Here is a 19335-nt window from a genome sequence, read left to right as displayed (position 1 = left end):
GAGGCTGATGCAGGAGAATTGCTTGAACACTGCAACAGGTGAGACTCTCTCTCAAACCAAACCAAACCAAACCAAACAAAAAACTATTAGAGGCCGGGCGCGGTGGCTCAGGCCTGTAATCCCAGCACTTTGGGAGGCTGAGGCAGGCGGATCACAAAGTCAGGAGCTCGAGACCAGCCTGGCCAACATAGTGAAACCCCGTCTCTACTAAAAATACAAAAAATTAGCCGGGCGTGGTGGCACGCACCAGTAATCTCAGCTACTCGGGAGGCTGAGGCAGGAGAATCGCTTGAACCCGGGAGGCGGAAGTTGCGGTGAGCCACGATTGTGCCATTGCATGCACTCCAGCCTGGGCGACAGAGCAAGACTCCATCTCAAAAAACAAACAAACAAACAAACAAAAACTATTAGAGCCTGGGCAACATAGTGAAACCTTGTCTCTACCCTCCACCCCCAAAAAAATTAGCTTGGGTGTGGTGGGATGCACCTGTAGTCCCAGCTACTTGGGATACTGAAGTGAGAGGATTGCTTGAGCCTGGGAGGTCGAGGCTGCAGTGAACTGTGTTCGTGCCACCGCACTCCAGCCTGTGCGACAGAGCGAGACTCTGTCAAAACCAAACCAAACCAAAACAAAAAAAACCTATGATCCGGTTTCTTGAAGCAGATCCTATCGGGAAACATCAAGCCAGAACGGTAAGAAGTAGGAAGATGGTGCTTTTAGATCTACTACATTCCCAGGATCAAATGTAGAACAATATTTAGTCTCTAAGGTGATTCTGTTTTCATTATTGTTAACTGCGTGGTCGGTGCAACATGAAAAGGCCACAACTATGTGGAGGAAACACTTCTTAGAATATAACCCCAAAGGAGGCAATCGCTGCCTTAGACTTCCTAAAGATGTAAAGAACTATTAGATGCTTGGTGAAATCGCTCTTTGCTGCAGGTGCGACTAAGGCGCGGTCGCGAGGGAGGTCCGGGGTCAGCGCGCGCAGGCTGAGCGTCAGCGTTGGGGTGCTCGGTGGCTTGCAGGCCGCTCCGAGGCGGCGGGCCGGGGGCGGGGCCGGCGACGGGGAGCGGACTCCGCCCCCGGGGCGGGTCCAGCCGGGCCGCGGCGCGTCCCTGCGCCGCACGTGTGCGAGCCAGGCCGCCGGTGAGTCGACTCGAGCGCATATGATCCTAGTCGCTCAACGCGCTGCCTATGCCTGGCCGCCCTAGTCGCTGGCTCCTCCGAGTGGCCTTCGCCGCCCTCCTGCGCCCCGACCAGAGCGCTGGCTACGTCGCTGTCCGGCCCACGTCGCGCTCGCGCTCCCAGGGTCTGGGTAAGTGCGCGGCCTCCCCGCGGCCGCTAGGGCTCCTCGGCCAGCTCCTTGGCCCGGCCCGGGCCCCGCCCCAAGAGGCAGTGCGGACTGGGAAGGCGGCCCCGCAGTGGTAGGAGCCCGCGGCGCCTCCATTATGGATCGCGTCCGCGGGAGCACGGTTGGAACCTGGCAGGTCCTGTGCTTCGGCGGTGCAGGCGCCGCTCTCCGCTCCCCGCTCCCCGCTCCCCACTCCCCTCTGCCCTCCACCCTGTGCCCGGCCGGTCGTCCGGAGGGGCCGCGCCCGCGCGCTCCCCTCCTCCCCGCGCGGCGCTATCAGCTGGGGGCCCCCTTCCCACTCCTCCCTTTCTTTGCCTGGGTCGCTCCCTAAACTCTTGTTCCTCCGTCAGAGGAAAACTGGCCCCGAAACCCTTCACGGTGCCATTGGTTCGCCGCGTCTGCCTTCTGTGGGTCCAGCCCACGTGTTCCACCCCTGTGTCCTGCGTCGCCGCTCACTGGGAGCCTACTAGGCGCCACGCGGGCTCTGGGGACTGCATGCTTTGTATGCATTTCCCAGAGTGGGAGTGAGCGGGCTGCAGAGTGCTTTCGCCAGCCCTCAAGCTGGGTGAATGCTTAACGAATGGTTGGAGGTGCTGCTGTGCAAGCTGAAACTCGAGTCCTCCTCGTCAACCCTGCGCAGAGGGGTTTATAAGCACATCTTCGTTGCCTGCCGAGTAGGGTTGGCAAAGACCTTAGTTTTTCAAATATTTGATCCCGTCAGACCACTTTTTTTTTCCATTCCAAAAATAAAGTGTTACTAAGGTTCCCCGCACCCCCCCCCCCCCGCCCCATCCCCAAGCCTCTAATCATCTATTAAATGACTATGCCCCATTGGTCTGGGGGTGCCTTGACTATTGAGGGAATCTGTCGAAAATCAGACTGTACAACACCATTGAAAAGGGGATGGTTAGGCAATTATTATGTTCAAACGTTGGAAAGTAGCCAACAGTACATACTTAACAACTCTTTGTGAACATGTTTTTGGTTTTTTTATTTTTATTTTTTCATTTTCTTGAGACAAAGTTTTGCTCTTGTTGCCCAGGCAAGAGTGCAGTAACGTGATCATAGCTCACTGCAGCTTTGAACTCCTGGGCTCAAGCAGTCCTCCCACCTCAGCTTCCCAAGTAGCTGGGACTATAGGTGTGTGCCAACACACAGGGTCTCGCTGTGTTGCCCAGCCTGGCCTCAAACTCTGGCCTTAAGCAGTCCTCCTGCTTTGACCTCCCAAAGTGCTAGAATTACAGGCTTGAGCCACCACACTCGGCCTTGAACATGTCTTTATTTATTGATTTATTTTTTTAGACAGAGTCTCATTCCATCACCCAGGCTGGAGTGCAATGGCGCGATATTGGCTCACTGCAACCTCCGCCTCCTAGGTTCAAGCGATTCTCCTGCCTCAGCCTCCGGAGTAGCCGGGATTACACGTGCACGTCACCACGTCCAGCTAGTTTTTGCATTTTTAGTAGAGATGGGGTTTCACTATGTTGGCCAAGCAGGTCTTGAAGTTAAGACTTCAGGTGAACCATCCGGCCCAGCCTCCCGAAGTGCTGGGATTGCAGGCGTGTGCCACCACACCCGGCCTTAAACGTGTCTTTTGATAGAGGCAGGGGCATGCATGTACTGTATTAATGAAACAGCATTTTTGCTTACCTAGGAAAGGGAGAGAACAATCCAAATGGTCATACTGTCGACTAAGTTTGCTCCGGTTTCCGGTCCTTTACACGTACTGTTTGGGCTGCTTGGAGCTCTCCTCACACACATCTTTTCCTGTCTGGTTCTTCCTTGTCTTTGCTCAGAAGTCTCCTCCTTAGACGAGACATCACTGAAGAGCACCCCTCTTACACTCAGCCCCTTACCCTGCTTTAATTCTTTGGAGCTTGCATGTCCTGAGATTAATTTTATTTTGTTCCCAGATGTATTTTCAAATACATTGTAAGCTCCGTGAGGACAGGAAATTTACCCTTTTCCTCCAGTGCCTACAACAATGTCAGACACATAGGACACTTGCTCAGTAAATATTTGCAGAATGAATGACCCTCATACACTTAATGATTTTGCATATTAGAATGCAGAGTGTCTGCCAGGCCCAGTGACATCATGCCTGTAATCCCAGCACTCTGGGAGGCCGAGGCGGGCAACTTGTTTGAGGTCAGGTCAGAAGTTTGAGACCATCCTGGCCAACATGGCGAAACCCCCTCTCTACTAAAAATACAAAAATTAGCTGGATGTGGTAATTTTAGCCCATGCCTGTAATCCCAGCTACTCGGGAGGCTGAGGTAGGAGAATTGCTGGAACCCTGGAAGCGGAGATTGCAGTGAGCCAAGACTGCACCACTGCACTCCTGCCTGGGCTACAGAGGAAAACTGTCTCAAAAAAAAAAAAAAAAAAAAATTAGTGTGTTCTCTGTGCTCTGGCCCTAAAGAAAATACTCACTATTGTGAGAGCTATAGAGATTACTGATAACTTGCAGGGGATGGAGGAAAGATGTATTTAGAAAATGAAAGTTGTGGATGGTTTTCAAAGATAATGTGATAGAATTAAGACTAATGGCTGTTTTTGTAGGCTGGGTGCAGTGGCTCAGGCCTGTAATCCCAGCACTTTGGGAGACTGAGGCAGGTGAATCACGAGGTCAGGAGTTCGAGACAATCCTGCCTAACACGGTGAAACCCTATCTCTACTAAAAATACAAAAAATTAGCCTGGCTTGGTGGCGGGTGCCTGTAATCCCAGCTACTCAGGAGGCTAAGGCAGAAGAATCTTGTGTACCCGAGAGGCAGAGGTTGTAGTGAGCCGAGATTGCGCCACTGCACTCCAGCCTGGGCAACAGAGTGAGACTGCGTCTCAAAAAATAAATAAATAAATAATTAAATAAATAATAATTAAAAAAGACTAATGGCTGTTTTTCTGATTTTTTTTGGAAGAATTAATTAATAAGGGACTGTTTGACCTGGGCAGTGGTGCATATCTGTAATCCCAGCTGAGGCAGGTGGATCGCTTGAGCTTAGGAGTTTGAGACCAGTGGGCAACATGGCAAAACCTTGTCTCTACAAAAAATACACAAATTAACTAGGCGTGGTGGCACATGCCTGTAGTCCCAGTTACTTGGGTGGCTGAAGTGGGAGGATCACTTGAGCTGGGAGGTCGAGGCTGCATTGAGCCAAGATCACACCACTGCACTCCAGCCTGAGTAACAGAGTGAGACCCTGTCTCGAAAATAAATAAATAAAAAAACAAACATACAAGAAACTATTGTTAGTGTTATATTAAAATTTTGAAAATACTAAACTTAATTTTTGTTATAGGTGTAGAGGATTTTATTTATTTTTTGAGACAGGGTCTCTCTGTCATCCAGACTGAAGTGTGGTGGCACCATCGCAGCTTACTGCAGCCTGGACCTCCTGGGCACAATGGATCCTTCCACCTCAGCGTCGCAAGTAACTGGGACTACAGGTGCATGCTACCTTGCCCAGCTTATTTTTATTTATTTATTTTTTGAGACAGAATCTCCCTCTGTCACCCAGGCTGGAGTGCAGTGGCACGATCTTGACTCACTGCAACCTCCACCTCCCCAGTTCAGGTGATTCTGCTGTCTCAGCCTCCCGAGTAGCTGGGATTACAGGGGCGCACCACCATGCCTGGCTAATTTTTGTATTTTTAGTAGAGATGGGGTTTCTCCATGCTGGCCAGGCTGGTCTCAAATTCTTGACCTTGTGATATGCCCATCTCAGCCTCCCAAAGCGCTGGGATTATAGGCGTGAGATACCGCACCCGGCTGCCTGGCTAACTTTTAATTTTTTGCAGAGACAGGGTCACACTATGTTGTCCATGCTGGTCTCAAATTCTTGGTCTCAAGCCACCTGCCTGCCTGCATTTTTTCAGAGATGGGGTCTCCCTCTGTTGCCCAGACTGTAGTGTAGTGGTGTGATTATAACTTACTACAGCCTTAAACTGGTCTCACACAATCCTCCTGCCTCAGCCGCCCTGTTAGCTGGGACTACATGCACACATGCCTAGCTAAGAGTACTTTTTAAAGCTTAGTTGGTGAATCTAGTATTTTAATGAAAAGCGTTTTAAAATATTGTTAAAATTATACTATTTGTATTCTCACTTGTCTCATTTGGAGTACAGAGGAAACAAAAAAACATCATTTTAGCATTCCCTCCAAAGAAATGTGAAGGATTGGCCGGCCGTGGTGGCTCATGCCCGTGATCCCAGCACTTTGGGAGGTCTAGGCGGGCAGATCACCTGAGGTCAGGAGTTCAAGACCAACCTGGCCAACATGGTAGAAACCCTATCTCTACTAAAAATACAAAAATTAGCCAGGCGTGGTGGCACACGCCTGTACTCCCAGCTACTTCGGAGGCTGAGGCGGGAGGATCACTTGAACCCAGGAGGCGGAGGTTGCAGTGAGCAGAGATCACACCACTGCACTCCAGCCTAGGTAACAGAGACTCCATCTCAAAAAAAAAAAAAAGAAATGTCAAGGATTTTAAGTCTTGGGGAAAGTATCAGAGGAGTTCATTCTCTTTCTGGTTGTAGCATCAGGCTTTTGATCTATGGAGTTTTACTTGACTGTTAAGATACCATCATTACTCTCATGGATAGTGTATTTGTGCAGCATATTTTCTTACAATTTTTTCTTTTAAATATGTCAAAAAAAACTCATAAAACTGCCTTCTCCCCCCCTTTTCACATGTAGTAACTTTATGTCTTCATTCAAGGTAGAATGCTTGGGCTTTCCTGACTGCAAAACTGATTTCCTTGGACCTCTCACCTTGGGCTAGTCAGGATTGTTTTATCTTTCCGATTTAATTCTCTCAGACCTCTTCTGTGTTCATAAGATCACCTCTCTCTCCTCTCTCCAACCCTCAATTTAAAAATTATATTCCAGGCCGGGCGCAGTGGCTCACTCCTGTAATCCCAGCACTTTGGGAGGTCGAGGTGGATGGATCACCTGAGATCAGGAGTTCAAGACTAGCCTGACCAACATGGTGAAACCCTGTCTCTACTAAAAATACAAAAATTAGCTGGATGTGGTGGTGGGCACCTGTAATCCCAGCTACACAGGAAGCTGAGGCAGGAGAACCGCTTGAACCGGGGAGGCAGAGGTTGCTGTGAGCTGAGATCGCGCCATTGCACTCCAGCTTGGGCAACAAGAGCGAAACTCCGTCTCAGAAAAAAAAAAAGTTATATTCCATTTCAGCTTCCCTTTCATGTAGTTCCTGCTTACGAAAATGACACTAGTTTGAGTTTTGCCTTTCCTAGTCCAGAACTTTGAACAGTTCTTCTAGTAAATATGCTGTCAGCTTTTAGGCCTATAGGATAGAACTTAGAAAAATATATATTAAGTTATTTAAAAATCATTGGTACTATATATGCTTTAATAATTAATTTGGGCTGGTCACGGTGGCTTACGCCTGTAATCCCACCACTTTGGGAGGCCAGGGTGGGTGGATCACTTGAGGCCAGGAGTTTGAGACCAGCCTGGCCAACCTGGTAAAACCTTGTCTTGACTAAAAATACAAAAATTAGGCCAGGTGCGGTGGCTCACGCCTGTAATTCCAGCACTTTACGAGGCTGAGGTGGGCAGATCACCAGGTCAAGAGTTTGAGACGAGCCTGACCAATGTGTGAAACCCCGTCTCTACTGAAAATACAAAAAATTGGCTTGGTGGCAGGCGCCTGTAATCCCAGCTACTCAGAAGGCTGAGGCAGGAGAATCATTTGAACCCAGGAAGTGGAGGTTGCAGTGAGCCAAGAACATGCTACTGCACTCCAGCCTGGGCGACCAGAGTGAGACCCTGTCTCAATAAATAAATAAATAAAAATAAAATAAAATAAAATAGTTAGCCGGGCCCAGCTACTCAGGAGGCTGAGGTGTGAAAGTTGCTTGAACTCAGGAGTTGGCGGTTGCAGTGAGCTGAGATTGTGCCACTGCACTCCAGCCTGGGCAACAGTAAGACTCTGTGTCAAAAAAAATTAATTTGTCTGTGGTAGGGCCATTGACTTAAATAATGAAAAATGTAATTTCATTTGAAATTTAAAAGTGAGTTTAGTTAATGATCTTGTCTTTGCAGTTAGATATGTCAAGAAAAAGAGATCAGACAAATGTCCACAAATATCAAGAAGAAGACTGGCAATTAAAGGCCTGTTGTCAACCTAAAATAATTAAAAGCGTCAGAATCTAGTATAAAGAGAAATTTTTCAAGTGCACAGTTTGAGGATGTCCCACCTGGAAACTCCAGTTCTAAAGTAATAGAGTCAAAGTTCTGAAGTAGGGAAGTTTCAGTTTTGTGTAGGCAGAGACAGGAGTTTTTGGCAGGATTACAACATTTTTCATATAGGGTTGGCACGTAGTTACTGCAATTTGATTGGTTATAGGCAGTGTTTCTTTTTGGGGAGAGTACATTGGGGAAGGTGTAATAGTTATGGGTTTTCTGTCATATGGCTTGAGCATAAGCAGGACACCAAAGGGAAAGTTCCTCTCTAACAAGGGTCGTTAATTAAGAATTTTTAGTCATTGTATAGAACAGGAAAAATGAAAGTGAGCCAATCTGTAATCTGAAAAACAGAAATGGTAACCATATGTGACTCAGATAATGGTCACATCTCTCTCAAGGCTTAAAAACTGTTTTGGGGATTCCTACAGCTTTTAGATTCTTTTTTTTTTTTTTTTTGAGACGGAGTCTCGCTCTTTTGCCCAGGCTGGAGTGCAGTGGCACCATCTTGGCTCACTGCAACCTCTGCCTCCCAGGTTCACACTGTTCTCCTGCCTCAGCCTCTGGAGTAGCTGGGACTAGGCACCTGTCATCAAGCCCGACTAATTTTTTGTATTTTTAATAGAGAGGGGGTTTCACTGTGTTAGCCAGGATGGTCTCGATCTCCTGACCTTGTGATCTGCCTGCCTCGGCCTCCAGAGTGCTGGGATTACAGGTGTGAGCCACCGCACCCGGCCAGATTCTGTTTATGTTCATGCTGTTTATTTGGTGCCATTGGCAGTGTTTGAGGATCTCTTAAAATTCAATGGTACTTCAAAGAGAGAACCATGTTTAATTATTGGCCCAGAAAACAAGAAACAGAAGTTTTTTTTGTTTTTTTTTTTTAAGATGAAGTCTCGCTCTCATCCCCCAGGCTAGAGTGTGATAGGTAGCTGGGGTTACAGGCACCTGCCACCACGCCCAGCTAATTTTTGTATTTTTAGTAGAGATGAGGTTTCATCTTGTTGGGCAGGCGGGTCTCAAACTCTTGACCTCAGGTGACCCGCCTGCCTTGGCCTCCCAAAGTGCTGGGATTACAGGCGTGAACCACTGCGCCCGGCCCGCTTTTTTTCTTTTTTTAAATTTCTCTGGACGCAACAATACAGTTCTGCTGTGTAAATCATCCATAATAACTATTAAGGACTAACAGTGGAATAAGAGGAGCTATTACAGACCTTTGGCCAAGTCATCATATTTTACTTTCACAGAGAAAGAAACAGGCTTAGAGAGGTTAAGTCACCCACTTAGTAAATGGCAAAACCTAGATCTGGCTCCAAGGTTGTTGAGAGGGGGAGGCCTGATGTTTTTTCTGCATAAGGGAAAGAGGTGAATATTTTGCTGGCTGTGAATTCCCTGTGCCAAGCTGTGTGAATGGCTGTTATTGGCCACTCTTTCTTCCTTACTCAGAGTTCTGGCCTCTGGAAGGGCATCAGGATCTCCTGGTAGAGCTGTGATGCCAGCTGGGAAGTTTGTATGGTCTTTGGGGAGCCATTGCAGGTTTTTGGTAAGGGTGTGTGAGACACAGTGTGATGAGTGCCCACAGGTCATCTCCACTGGGATGTCTCCCCAGGTAGCTGCGACACCACAGGACTATGGGTGGGCTCATATTCCAACACCTGCTCTTCTTTCTGGGGCCCTCATATCAGAAGACCACCACTGTCCCCAAGGATGGACACTCGAGTCATCCTGAAGTCTTTTCCTCCCCCATTATCGCCTTCTCCTGTCCGTGCTACTACTTCCTAAATGTTTTTGAAAGTTGCCTTTTTCTATCTCCCTTGCTTCAGCCTTAGATCAGATTATATTAATTTCTTGCCTAGATTACAGCTGTACCCTCTTACCTGGTCTTACTGCCTAACCCCAGTTTCTCTTCAAAGGGGTGCCACAGAATCTTAGTAAATTACAAATCCAGTGCTGGTCTGGTTTTCAGGATGTACTTCCTTTTTGTAGCCTCTTGTGGCCTCCACCCCCTCCCGAGCTGTAACCCCAGACTCTCTTTGTATGTCTAACCCCCACAGTGGGCAATGAGTTCTTTTGCTCTTCCAGCACTCTGTGAGCTCCCACGCCCCCATACCTTTGCACATGCTGTACCTGTGACCCCAAATGCCCTTCTCCTGCTTTTCCTTCCTCTTCCTCACGCCACGAAATTTGACCCAGGCGTTGTGGTCTTTGGTTAGGTTTTGTGTTCAGCGTGTTCTCCTGGTCCTTGTGTAAGCCCTGGTCCATTTTTGTCTCCTTCACTTGTACAAAACTTCTGAGGGTAGTTTTGTTGCTGTAAGGTGAGAGTGAAATCGTATCAGCATTTCATAAACCAGCATTCTTTTTTTAACTACACCTGTTCAGGACAAAGAATAAGTGCTTTCTTCTTTAAATTAAGTATACTTTTCTGTAACTACAGTTGGGGTCTACTTCTATTCCAGTTTCAGTTTCTTCCATTTTCTGTATTTAATTTCTTGTCTTTCAAAGGAAATTTTTTTTTTTTTTTTTTTTTTTTTTTTTTTTTTTTTTTGAGACGGAATCTCCCTCTGTCACCGAGGTTGGAGTGCAGCGGTGCAGTCGACTCACTGCAACCTCCGCCTCCCAGGTTCAAGTGATTCTCCTGCCTCAGCCTCCTGAGTAGCTGGGATTATAGGTGTGTGCCACCATGCCTGGCTAATTTTTTGTATTTTTGGTGGAGACAGGGTTTTACCATGTTGGTCAGGCTGGTCTCAAACTCCTGACCTTGTGATCCACCCGCCTCAGCCTCCCAAAATGCTGGGATTACAGGCGTGAGCCACTGTACCCGGCCACCAGAAATTGTTTTAACTGATATTTTTTTCAATCCCTTCTCTCCTATTTTTTGTAGCTGTCATGATACTTTGTTTTGTTTTGTTTTGTTTGAGATGGAGACTCACTCTGTCGTCTAGGCTGGAGCACAGTGGCATGATCTTGACTCAGTGCAACCTCTGTCTCCTGGGTTCAAATGATTCTCCTGCCTCAGCCTCCTAAGCAGCTGAGATTACAGGTGTGTGCCCTCACACCCAGCTAATTTTTGTATTTTTTAGTAGAGAGGGGTTTCACCGTGTTGGCCAATCTGGTCTCGAACTTCTGAACTCAGGTGATCCACCCACCTCAACCTCCCAAAGTGTTGAGATTTCAGGTGTGAGCCACCGTGCCTGGCCTGAGCCACAGTGCCCAACCACTTTTTTTTTTTTAATGAAAATTTATTCTTAAGTGTACAACAGGCTCCAAGACCATACTTCAACTAGCTATAGGTGGCAAAAGATGTTATGGCAGGGAATACAGATGTTTATACAGGAATGGGGCCAGGCGCACTGGCTCATGCCTGTAATCTCAGCATTTTGGGAGGCCGAGACCAGCCTGGCCAACATGGTGAAACCCCGTCTCTACTAAAAATACAAAAAATTAGCTGGGCATAGTGGCGGGCGCCTGTAATACCACCTACTAGGGGAGGCTGAGGCAAGAGAATCTCTTGAACCTAGGAGGTGGAGGTTGCAGTTGAGCCAAAGACTGCGCCACTGCACTCCAGGCCTAGGTGACAGAGTGAGACTCCATCTCAAAAAAAAAAAAAAAAAGGAATGGAACCAAGGGTTGCCTTCGCCTCAAATACAAGGAACAGCTGGCTTTTTGCTGGATTTCTTAATACCACCTGTGACCAGGGGGCCCTTCCCTGTCGCTTGTAGCCCAGGGAGTTTCTTCTACTCCTCTTTTATTCTATTTGAAAGACTTATCTTCCTTGTCCATCTTCTTGGCCACTTCCTGAACTATTTTAGGGGCTCCTTGACACCTGTGAGCCATGCAAGCACACCGTCCCTGCGGTCCTAGCTCACTTACCCTCCTGTCATAATCCTTTTTTGCTTTTACTGTTTGAATGTACTTGTGTTATGATTTTTCTTTTTGTCCTTGATTTTAGACAACAGGGTTAAGATCAAATATGGATTCTTAAAATTTTGTTAATCATCATTATTATTTTCTGTAGAAGCTTATATAGGTGGCTTTCTTGTTTACTATAACTTGGAGAAATAACATATTTATTTTCTGCTCATTTGCATTATTTATGGATATGTTTACTAGGTTCATCAGTATGTTAACTTCAGTATCTTGTATATCATTAACATAGAAAAAGTTTTTATCCTTATTTTACCAAGAGCATCAACTTAGGCCAGACATGGTGGCTCACGCCTAAAATCCCAGCACTTTGGGAGCCCAGTGTCAGGAGGTCACTTGAGGTCAGGAGTTCGAGAGCAGCCTGGCCAACATGGTGAACCCCTGTCTCTACCAAAAATTACAGAAATTAGCCAGGCGTGGTGGTACATGCCTATGATCCCAGCTACCTGGGAGGCTGAGGTGTAAGGATCGCTTGAGCCCAGGAGGTAGAGGTTGCAGTGAGCTGAGATCGTGCCACTGCTCTAAAGCCTGGGCAACAGAGTGAGACCCTGTCTCGAAAATAAAATTAAAATTTGCCATTTTAACCACGTGTACAGTTCAGTAGTGTTAAGTATATTCATATCGTTAGGCAATCACTATCCAGAACTTTTCATCTTGCAGAAGTATATCTCTATAACCTCCTCATTCCTTTTTTTAATGTGGTATGGCATAGGTATGGCTTTCATGTCAGTAAGAGTGGTTATACAATATTTTATTTTATTATTATTGTTACTATTTTTTTTTTGAGATGCAGTTTTGCTCTTGTTGCCCAGGCTGGAGTGCAAAGGCGCAATCTTGGCTCACCACTACCTCCACTCCTGGTTTCAAGTGATTCTCCTTCCTCAGTCTCCTGAGTAGCTGGGATTACAGGCATGTGCCACCATGCCTGGCTAATTTTGTATTTTTAGTAGAGAAAGAGTTTCTCCATGTTGATCAGGCTGGTCTCAAACTCCCGACCTCAGGTGATCCGCCTGCCTCATCCTCCCGAAGTGTTGGGATTACAGGTGTGAGCCACTGCTCCCAGCCACAATATTTAAACAGTTTTTCGAAAGGATAATACATATGTATCAAACAAGCTTCAAATGATACAAGTATGTTAATGAGTGAGAATAGCAAATTTCCCACCTCTGTCCCCAGCCACCACTTCTAGACCCTCTCTTAGAGGTAACTACCTTTCCCAGTTTCTTGTCAATGTTGCTACATATCGTTCAGTTTATGTACCCAAGCTTCGTTGCTCTTAATGTTGTGCTAATATAAAAGCACTGTGGCCAGGCACGGTGGCTCACACCTATATTCCCAACACTTTGGGAGGCCGAAGTGCGAGCATTGCTTGAGCCCAGGAGTTCAAGACCAGCCTGAGCAATAATAGCAAGACCTAGTCTTTACAGAAAAATAAAAATTAAAAAACTAGCCAGGTTTGGTGGCATGCTGCTGTAGTCCCAGCTGCTGGGGAGGCTGGGGCAGGAAGATTGCTTGAGCCCAGGAGTTGGAGTTTGCAGTGAGCTGTGATCGTGCCACTGCACACCAGACTGGGTGAAAGAGCCAGACCTTGTCACTGAAAAAAGGAAAAAAGTATGGAGATGAATATCCTTAGAGCTCAAACTGTAAGCACTTTCTTAATTATTTTCTTAAGATAAATCCCTAAAAGTAGTATTACTGGGTCAAAGAGCATACATATATATATTTTTTTGGAATGAAGTTTCGCTTTTGTTGCCAAGCTGGAGTGCAGTGTCACGATCTCAGCTCACTGCAACCTCTGCCTCCTGGGTTCAAGTGATTCTCCTGCCTCAGCCTCCTGAGTAGGTGGGATTACAGGCGCCCGTCACCATGCCTGCCTAATTTTTGTATATTTAGTAGAGATGGGGTTTCACCATGTTGACCAGGCTGGTCTTGAACTTCTTATCTCAGGTGATCTACCCGCCTCGGCCTCCCAAAGTGCTGGGATTACAGGCGTGAGCCACCACGCCCAGTGAGCATACAATTTTTTTTTTTTTTTTTTTGAGACGGTGTTTTCCTCTGTCACCAGGCTGGAGTGCAATGGTGTGATCTCTGCTCCCTGCAACCTCCTCCTCCTGGGTTCAAGCGATTCTCCTGCAAGTAGCTGGGACTACAGGCAGGTGCCACCACACCCAGCTAGTTTCTGTATTTTTAGTAGAGACAGGGTTTCACCATGTTGGCCAGGATGGTCTCGATATCTTGACCTTGTGATCCGCCCGCCTCAGCCTCCCAAAGTACTGGGATTACAGGTGTGAGCTACCGTGCCTGGCCCCAGCATACATATTTTTGAGGCTTGTGATGCACACTGTCAAATTCCATGCAGAAAGTATTATGGCGAGTTTCTGTCCCACAAAAAGTATATGCTAACATCAGGAAGAATTATTTCTATAAATGATTTTTAGGATCCTGTGAACAACATTAACTATGCCTTTATCTGCTGAAACTAATTTCTTTCCTTTTTCTTTTTTCTTTTCTTTTTTTTTTTTTTTTTATAAAGACGATGTCTCACTTTGTCACCCAGGCTGGAGTGCAGTGACACGATCTCAACTCACTGCTACCTCTGCCTCCCAGGTTCAAGCGATTCCCCTGCCTCAGCCTCCCAAGTAGCTGGGACTATAGGTGCCTACCACCACACCCAACTAATTTTTAGTAGAGTTGAGATTTCACCATGTTGGCCAGGCTGGTCTTGAACTTGTGACCTCAAGTGATCCGCCTGCCTTAAGCTCCCCCAAAGTGCTGGGATTACAGGTTTGAGCCACTGCGCCTGGCCTGAAACCAGCATTTATATAGGTAATTGTTGCTTTCTACTCTTCCCTAACAGGTTTTCTTAAATGTTTTCTTGGAGCCTTAAAGATGGAGATGACAGAAATGACTGGTGTGTCACTGAAACGTGGGGCCCTGGTTGTCGAAGATAATGACAGCGGGGTCCCAGCTGAGGAGACAAAAAAACAGAAGCTGTCGGAATGCAGTTTAACCAAAGGTCAAGTTGGGCTACAGAATGACTTTCTGTCCATCAGTGAAGACGTGCCTGGGCCTCCTGACACTGTCAGTACCGGGAAAGGTGGAAAGAATTCTGAGGCTCAGTTGGAAGACGAGGAAGAGGAGGAGGAAGATGGAGTTTCAGAGGAGTGCGAGGAGGAGGAATCAGAGAGTTTTGCAGACATGATGAAGCATGGACTCACTGAAGCTGACGTAGGCATCACCAAGTTTGTGAGTTCTCATCAAGGGTTCTCAGGAATCTTAAAAGAAAGGTACATTTAGTTTATATATAAAGTTATTTTGATTGTATTAGATTTCTTTAGAAAGAAATTAACTTTATATTCTTCCTCTTAGCTTTCTGTCTCCAAGGACTGTTTATACTGCTGGTCAAAAGGAATGGATAGGATGAAGGAAACCTACCTGAATAAATAGCCTTGGATTTTAAAATTTTAATTAATTAATTTTTTCCCTTTTTTTGAGAGAGGGTCTTACTCTGTCACCCAGGCTGGCATGCAGTGATACGATCATGCTTCAAATAAATTCATTCATGAAGGCGCAGTGGGTCACGCCTGTTATCCCAGCCCTTTGGGAGGCTACGGCGGGTGGATCATTTGAGGTCAGGAGTTTGAGACCAGCCTGGTCAACGTGGTGAAGCCACATCTATACTAAAAATATGAAAATTAGCTGGGTGTGGTGATGGGCACCTGTGGTCCCAGCTACTCGGGAGGCTGAGGCGAGAGAATTGCTTTGAGGTGGGAGGTGGAGGTTGCAGTGAGCCGAGATCATACCACTGCGTTCCAGCCTGGGCAACAGAGCAAGACTCCATCTCAAAAAATATATAAGTAAGTAAATAAATTCATTAAATGGTTTCAGGTTTTCTCCGGAGTTTGTTTTATAATCTTAAACTCTTTTTTCATTTGAATGTGCCACAACTACGATAGAAGAAGGTAGTCTTTGGGGCCAGGTGGATCCCAGTGTGAAGTTCGCTACTTAATAGTTACTTAGCCTCTCTGAACCTCAGCATCCTCATTTAAAAAATAGATCAGGCCAGGCACGGTGGCTAACGCCTGTAAGCCCAGCACTTTGGGAGGCCGAGGCAGGCAGATCACTTGAGGTCAGGAGTTCAAGACCAGCCTGGCCAACATGGCGAAACCCTGTCTTTAGTAATAGTACAAAAATTGGCCTGGCATGGTGGCACGCGCCTGTAACTCCAGCTAGTTGGTAGGCTGAGGCAGGAGAATCACTTGAACCCAGGAGGCGGAGGTTGCAGTGAGCTGAATCGAGTCACTGCACTCCAGCCTGGGCAACAAAGCAAGACTGTCTCAAAAACAAAAACAAAAAATAGGGCCAGGCGCAGTGGCTCACGCCTGTAATCCCAGCACTTTGGGAGGCTGAGCAGGTGGATCACTAGGTCAGGAGATCGAGACCATCCTGGCTAACACAGTGAAATCCTGTCTCTACTAAAAATACAAAAAATTAGCCGAGCATGGTGGTAGGCGCCCGCAGTCCCAGCTACTCGAGAGGCTGAGGCAGGAGAATGGCATGAACCCTGGAGGCGGAGCTTGCAGTGAGCCAAGATCACGCCACTGCCCTCCAGCCTGGGCGACAGAGCGAGAATCTATCTAAAAAAATCAATAAATAAAAATAAATAAATAAAATAAAATTTAAAAATGGATCATATTACCACATTGGGGTTGTTGAGGATTTTGAATAATGCATATAAAATATTTAACATAAAGGTAAGCTTCAGGCTAGTTCATGGTAGACTTACTGGGTTCTGATTGAATTAACCATACACCATATTTTGTAATTTAATGTAGTGTGGACTGTCTGAATAGTCATAGGGTAATGTTAATAAGCTTTTGTTTTTGCATTTCTCTGGAAGAATATTCTAGAAGCTAAGAGGGTCTTTTCTTTAAGTTCTCATATAAAACTTGAGCCAAGGTATTGTTCAGCATTCATTAAGAAACCAGAAAAGGCCAGGTGTGGTGATTCATGCCTATAATCCCAGCACTTTGGAAGGCCAAGGCGGGAGGATCAGTTGAGGTCAGGAATTTGAGACCAGCCTGGCCAAAATGGTGAAACTCCATTTCTACTAAAAATATAAAAATTAGCTGGGCATGGTGGCACGTGCCAGTAATCCCAGCTAGTCGGTAGGCTGAGGCAGGAGAATCACTTGAACCCAGGACGCAGAGGTTGCAATGAGCAGAGATCGAGCCACTGCACTCCAGCCTGGGCAACAGAGCAAGACTCCATCTCAAAACAAACAAAACACACCCCAGAAAAAATAACTCCATGTGATTTTGCACTGAAGTTTTTTTTTTTTTTTTTTTTTTTTTTTGAGAAGGAGTGTCACTCTGTCACCCAGGCTGGAGTGCGGTGGCCGGATCTCAGCTCACTGCAAGCTCCGTCTCCTGGGTTTATGCCATTCTCCTGCCTCAGTCTCCCGAGTAGCTGGGACTACAGGTGCCCGCCACCTCGCGGCTAGTTTTTTGTATTTTTTAGTAGAGACGGGGTTTCACCCTGTTAGCCAGGATGGTCTCGATCTCCTGACCTCGTGATCCGCCCGTCTCAGCTTCCCAAAGTGCTGGGATTACAGGCTTGAGCCACCGCGCCCGGCTGAAGTTTTTTTAAATTCCTTGTTTTGCACAATAGTAAGGCTTACCGTTGATCAAGTTTATCCTAAAATTAATAGAAAACAGGATGTTAATTATCTGAAAGTTCATGTTTTCTTTTTATCAGATACTCCGACTTCGTTGTTCATGAAATAGGAAAAGATGGACGGATCAGCCATTTGAATGACTTGTCCATTCCAGTGGATGAGGAGGTAGAAGTAGCTCTTCAGCAAATGTCACCTTCTGTATAAAAATAGCACTTCCTAGAGATTTAGAAATTTAGAGCTTTACTAAACTTGAATTCTGTGTATCATTCATTGTGAGTTCTCATGGTTCTTTTAAAGGACCCTTCAGAAGACATATTTACAGTTTTGACAGCTGAAGAAAAGCAGCGATTGGAAGAGCTCCAGCTCTTCAAAAATAAGGAAACCAGTGTTGCCATTGAGGTAAATAATGCAAAAATGTATGAAAAATTTTTTAGGATTTTAGTTGCTTTTTGGGTGGATGTTAAGTGTTTATGGAAAAAATTACAATGGTTAACAAAGGGTGACTTTGCTCTATTGGATCTAAAGGGTATTACACTAAAAACTTTTTTTATTGGGGCAAGTAACTAGTATCCCAGATAAACTGTAGCCCCCGAAAAGTTACATTTTTGTTTAAAAACATTTTTATTTGGGTACAGTGTTACATGCTACTCCAAAGTCCTAGCTACTCTGAAGGCTGAAGCCAGAGGTTTATTTGAGCCCAGGAATTGAATACTAGCCTGGACAACATAGTGAGACACCATCTCTGAAAAAAAATTTAGAGACCACAAATTAACAACAACATATGTTGTTTAGAATCAGAGTAACAATTGTACCATGTCTCTTGTAACAGGACCACCATTTGCTGCCTGTCAAGTGTGTCACCCAGGTCAGATTCTGGCTTCAACAGCTTCTTGGTCTCAGTTGGGACTCTGGGAAGGGGAGAAAATGGGGAAAGGAAGTAGGGGAGCATTTATTTGCTCATCCTGGGTCAATTCTGCTGTTGAAGAAAAGAAGAGCTCAGCTACTAAATAGAATAGTAAATGTTGTTGTTAAAACTTTTGTTCGCTGGGCACGGTGACTCACACTTGTAATCCCAGCACTTTGGGAGGCCAAGGTGGGCGGGTCACTTGAGGTCCGGAGTTTGAGACCAACCTGGTCAACATGGCAAAACCCCATCTCTACTAAAAATACAAAAAAATTAGCCGGACGTGGTAGCGTGGGTCTGTAGTCCCAGCTACTTGGGAGGGTGAGGCAAGAGAATCATTTGAACCTAGGAGACAGAGGTTGCAGTGAGTGGAGATCATACCACTGCACTCCAGCCTGGGTGACAGAGCGAGAATCCGTATCAAAAAAAAAAAAAAATTACGTTAAATTAATTTTGTACTACATTTTAATGTTATGGGGTTTTTGGTTGTCTGAAATTTCCCCTCCCATCACTCCTGCTTAGTAAGTGTACTACAGCTTTTCAGAATTCATTATCTGTCCCTTGTCTCCCTCCCCACCTGAGCTTTCCAAAAGTGTGTGGTATTGCAATGTTAGAAATCTTCAGTTACTGACAAAATCTTTAGACAAAACCTTTAGCAATGCCAAGAAGAAAATTCCTGGCAGATTTCTAGAGCAATCCAGGATGGTCCAGGTTTCCTTTGCTTGAACAATGCAGAGGTTTATCTTAGGCTTATAATATGTATTTTTGTATACATGTGGTAATATTTACTATTGTCTTAAAAACTGAGGTTTTCCCATCTACTGAAAGTCTTTACGTTTAAAAGGCATAAACTATGGGCAAGTTTCCTCATTTGTAAAATGAAGATGAAGGACTTTCTGAGTTTTTGAGGTCTAAACATGTATTCATATACACAAACTATCATTCTCCTTGCTATCAGTAATTTCAGATCTAGACTCACTTTTTGCTCTGAAGAAGTCATTTACCTGTAATTGTAATGTAGTTGGGTGGGTTTTTTTCATTTTTTATTTTCTTGAAGTATCATCAAGTTGCTGGGCGCGGTGGCTCACGCCTGTAATCCCAACACTCTGGGAGGCCGAGGCAGGTGTATCACCTAAGGTCAGGAGTTCAAGATCAGCCTGACCAACATGGAGAGACCCTATCTCTACTAAAAATACAAAAAATTATCCGGGCGTGGTGGCGTGTGCCTGTAATCCCAGCTACTCAGGAAGCTGAGGCAG

General features: G+C 45.8%; 1 protein-coding gene across 2 annotated transcripts in view; it reads left to right on the top strand.

Annotated features, from left to right (window-relative positions):
- The first annotated feature begins 1093 nt into the window (after positions 1–1093).
- The window catches only part of PUS7 (pseudouridine synthase 7), a 66257-nt gene continuing 48015 nt past the window's right edge, over positions 1094–19335 (top strand). The window contains exons 1-4 of one of the 2 annotated variants that reach the window (XM_007982502.3): positions 1094–1319; positions 14353–14782; positions 17253–17337; positions 17470–17571. In XM_007982502.3, coding sequence (XP_007980693.3) covers positions 1199–1319; positions 14353–14782; positions 17253–17337; positions 17470–17571 — 738 coding nt within the window. In that variant the 5' untranslated portion in view covers positions 1094–1198. The remainder of the gene's footprint in view (positions 1320–14352; positions 14783–17252; positions 17338–17469; positions 17572–19335) is intronic. The other variant, XM_007982501.3, reaches the window with a different exon arrangement.

This window comes from Chlorocebus sabaeus, chromosome 21 (assembly GCF_047675955.1).
Source record: "Chlorocebus sabaeus isolate Y175 chromosome 21, mChlSab1.0.hap1, whole genome shotgun sequence".
Classification (NCBI taxonomy): Eukaryota; Metazoa; Chordata; class Mammalia; order Primates; family Cercopithecidae; genus Chlorocebus; species Chlorocebus sabaeus.
The sequence above is the reverse complement of the archived record's forward strand: the minus strand, read 5'-3'. Positions and strand labels throughout refer to the sequence as shown.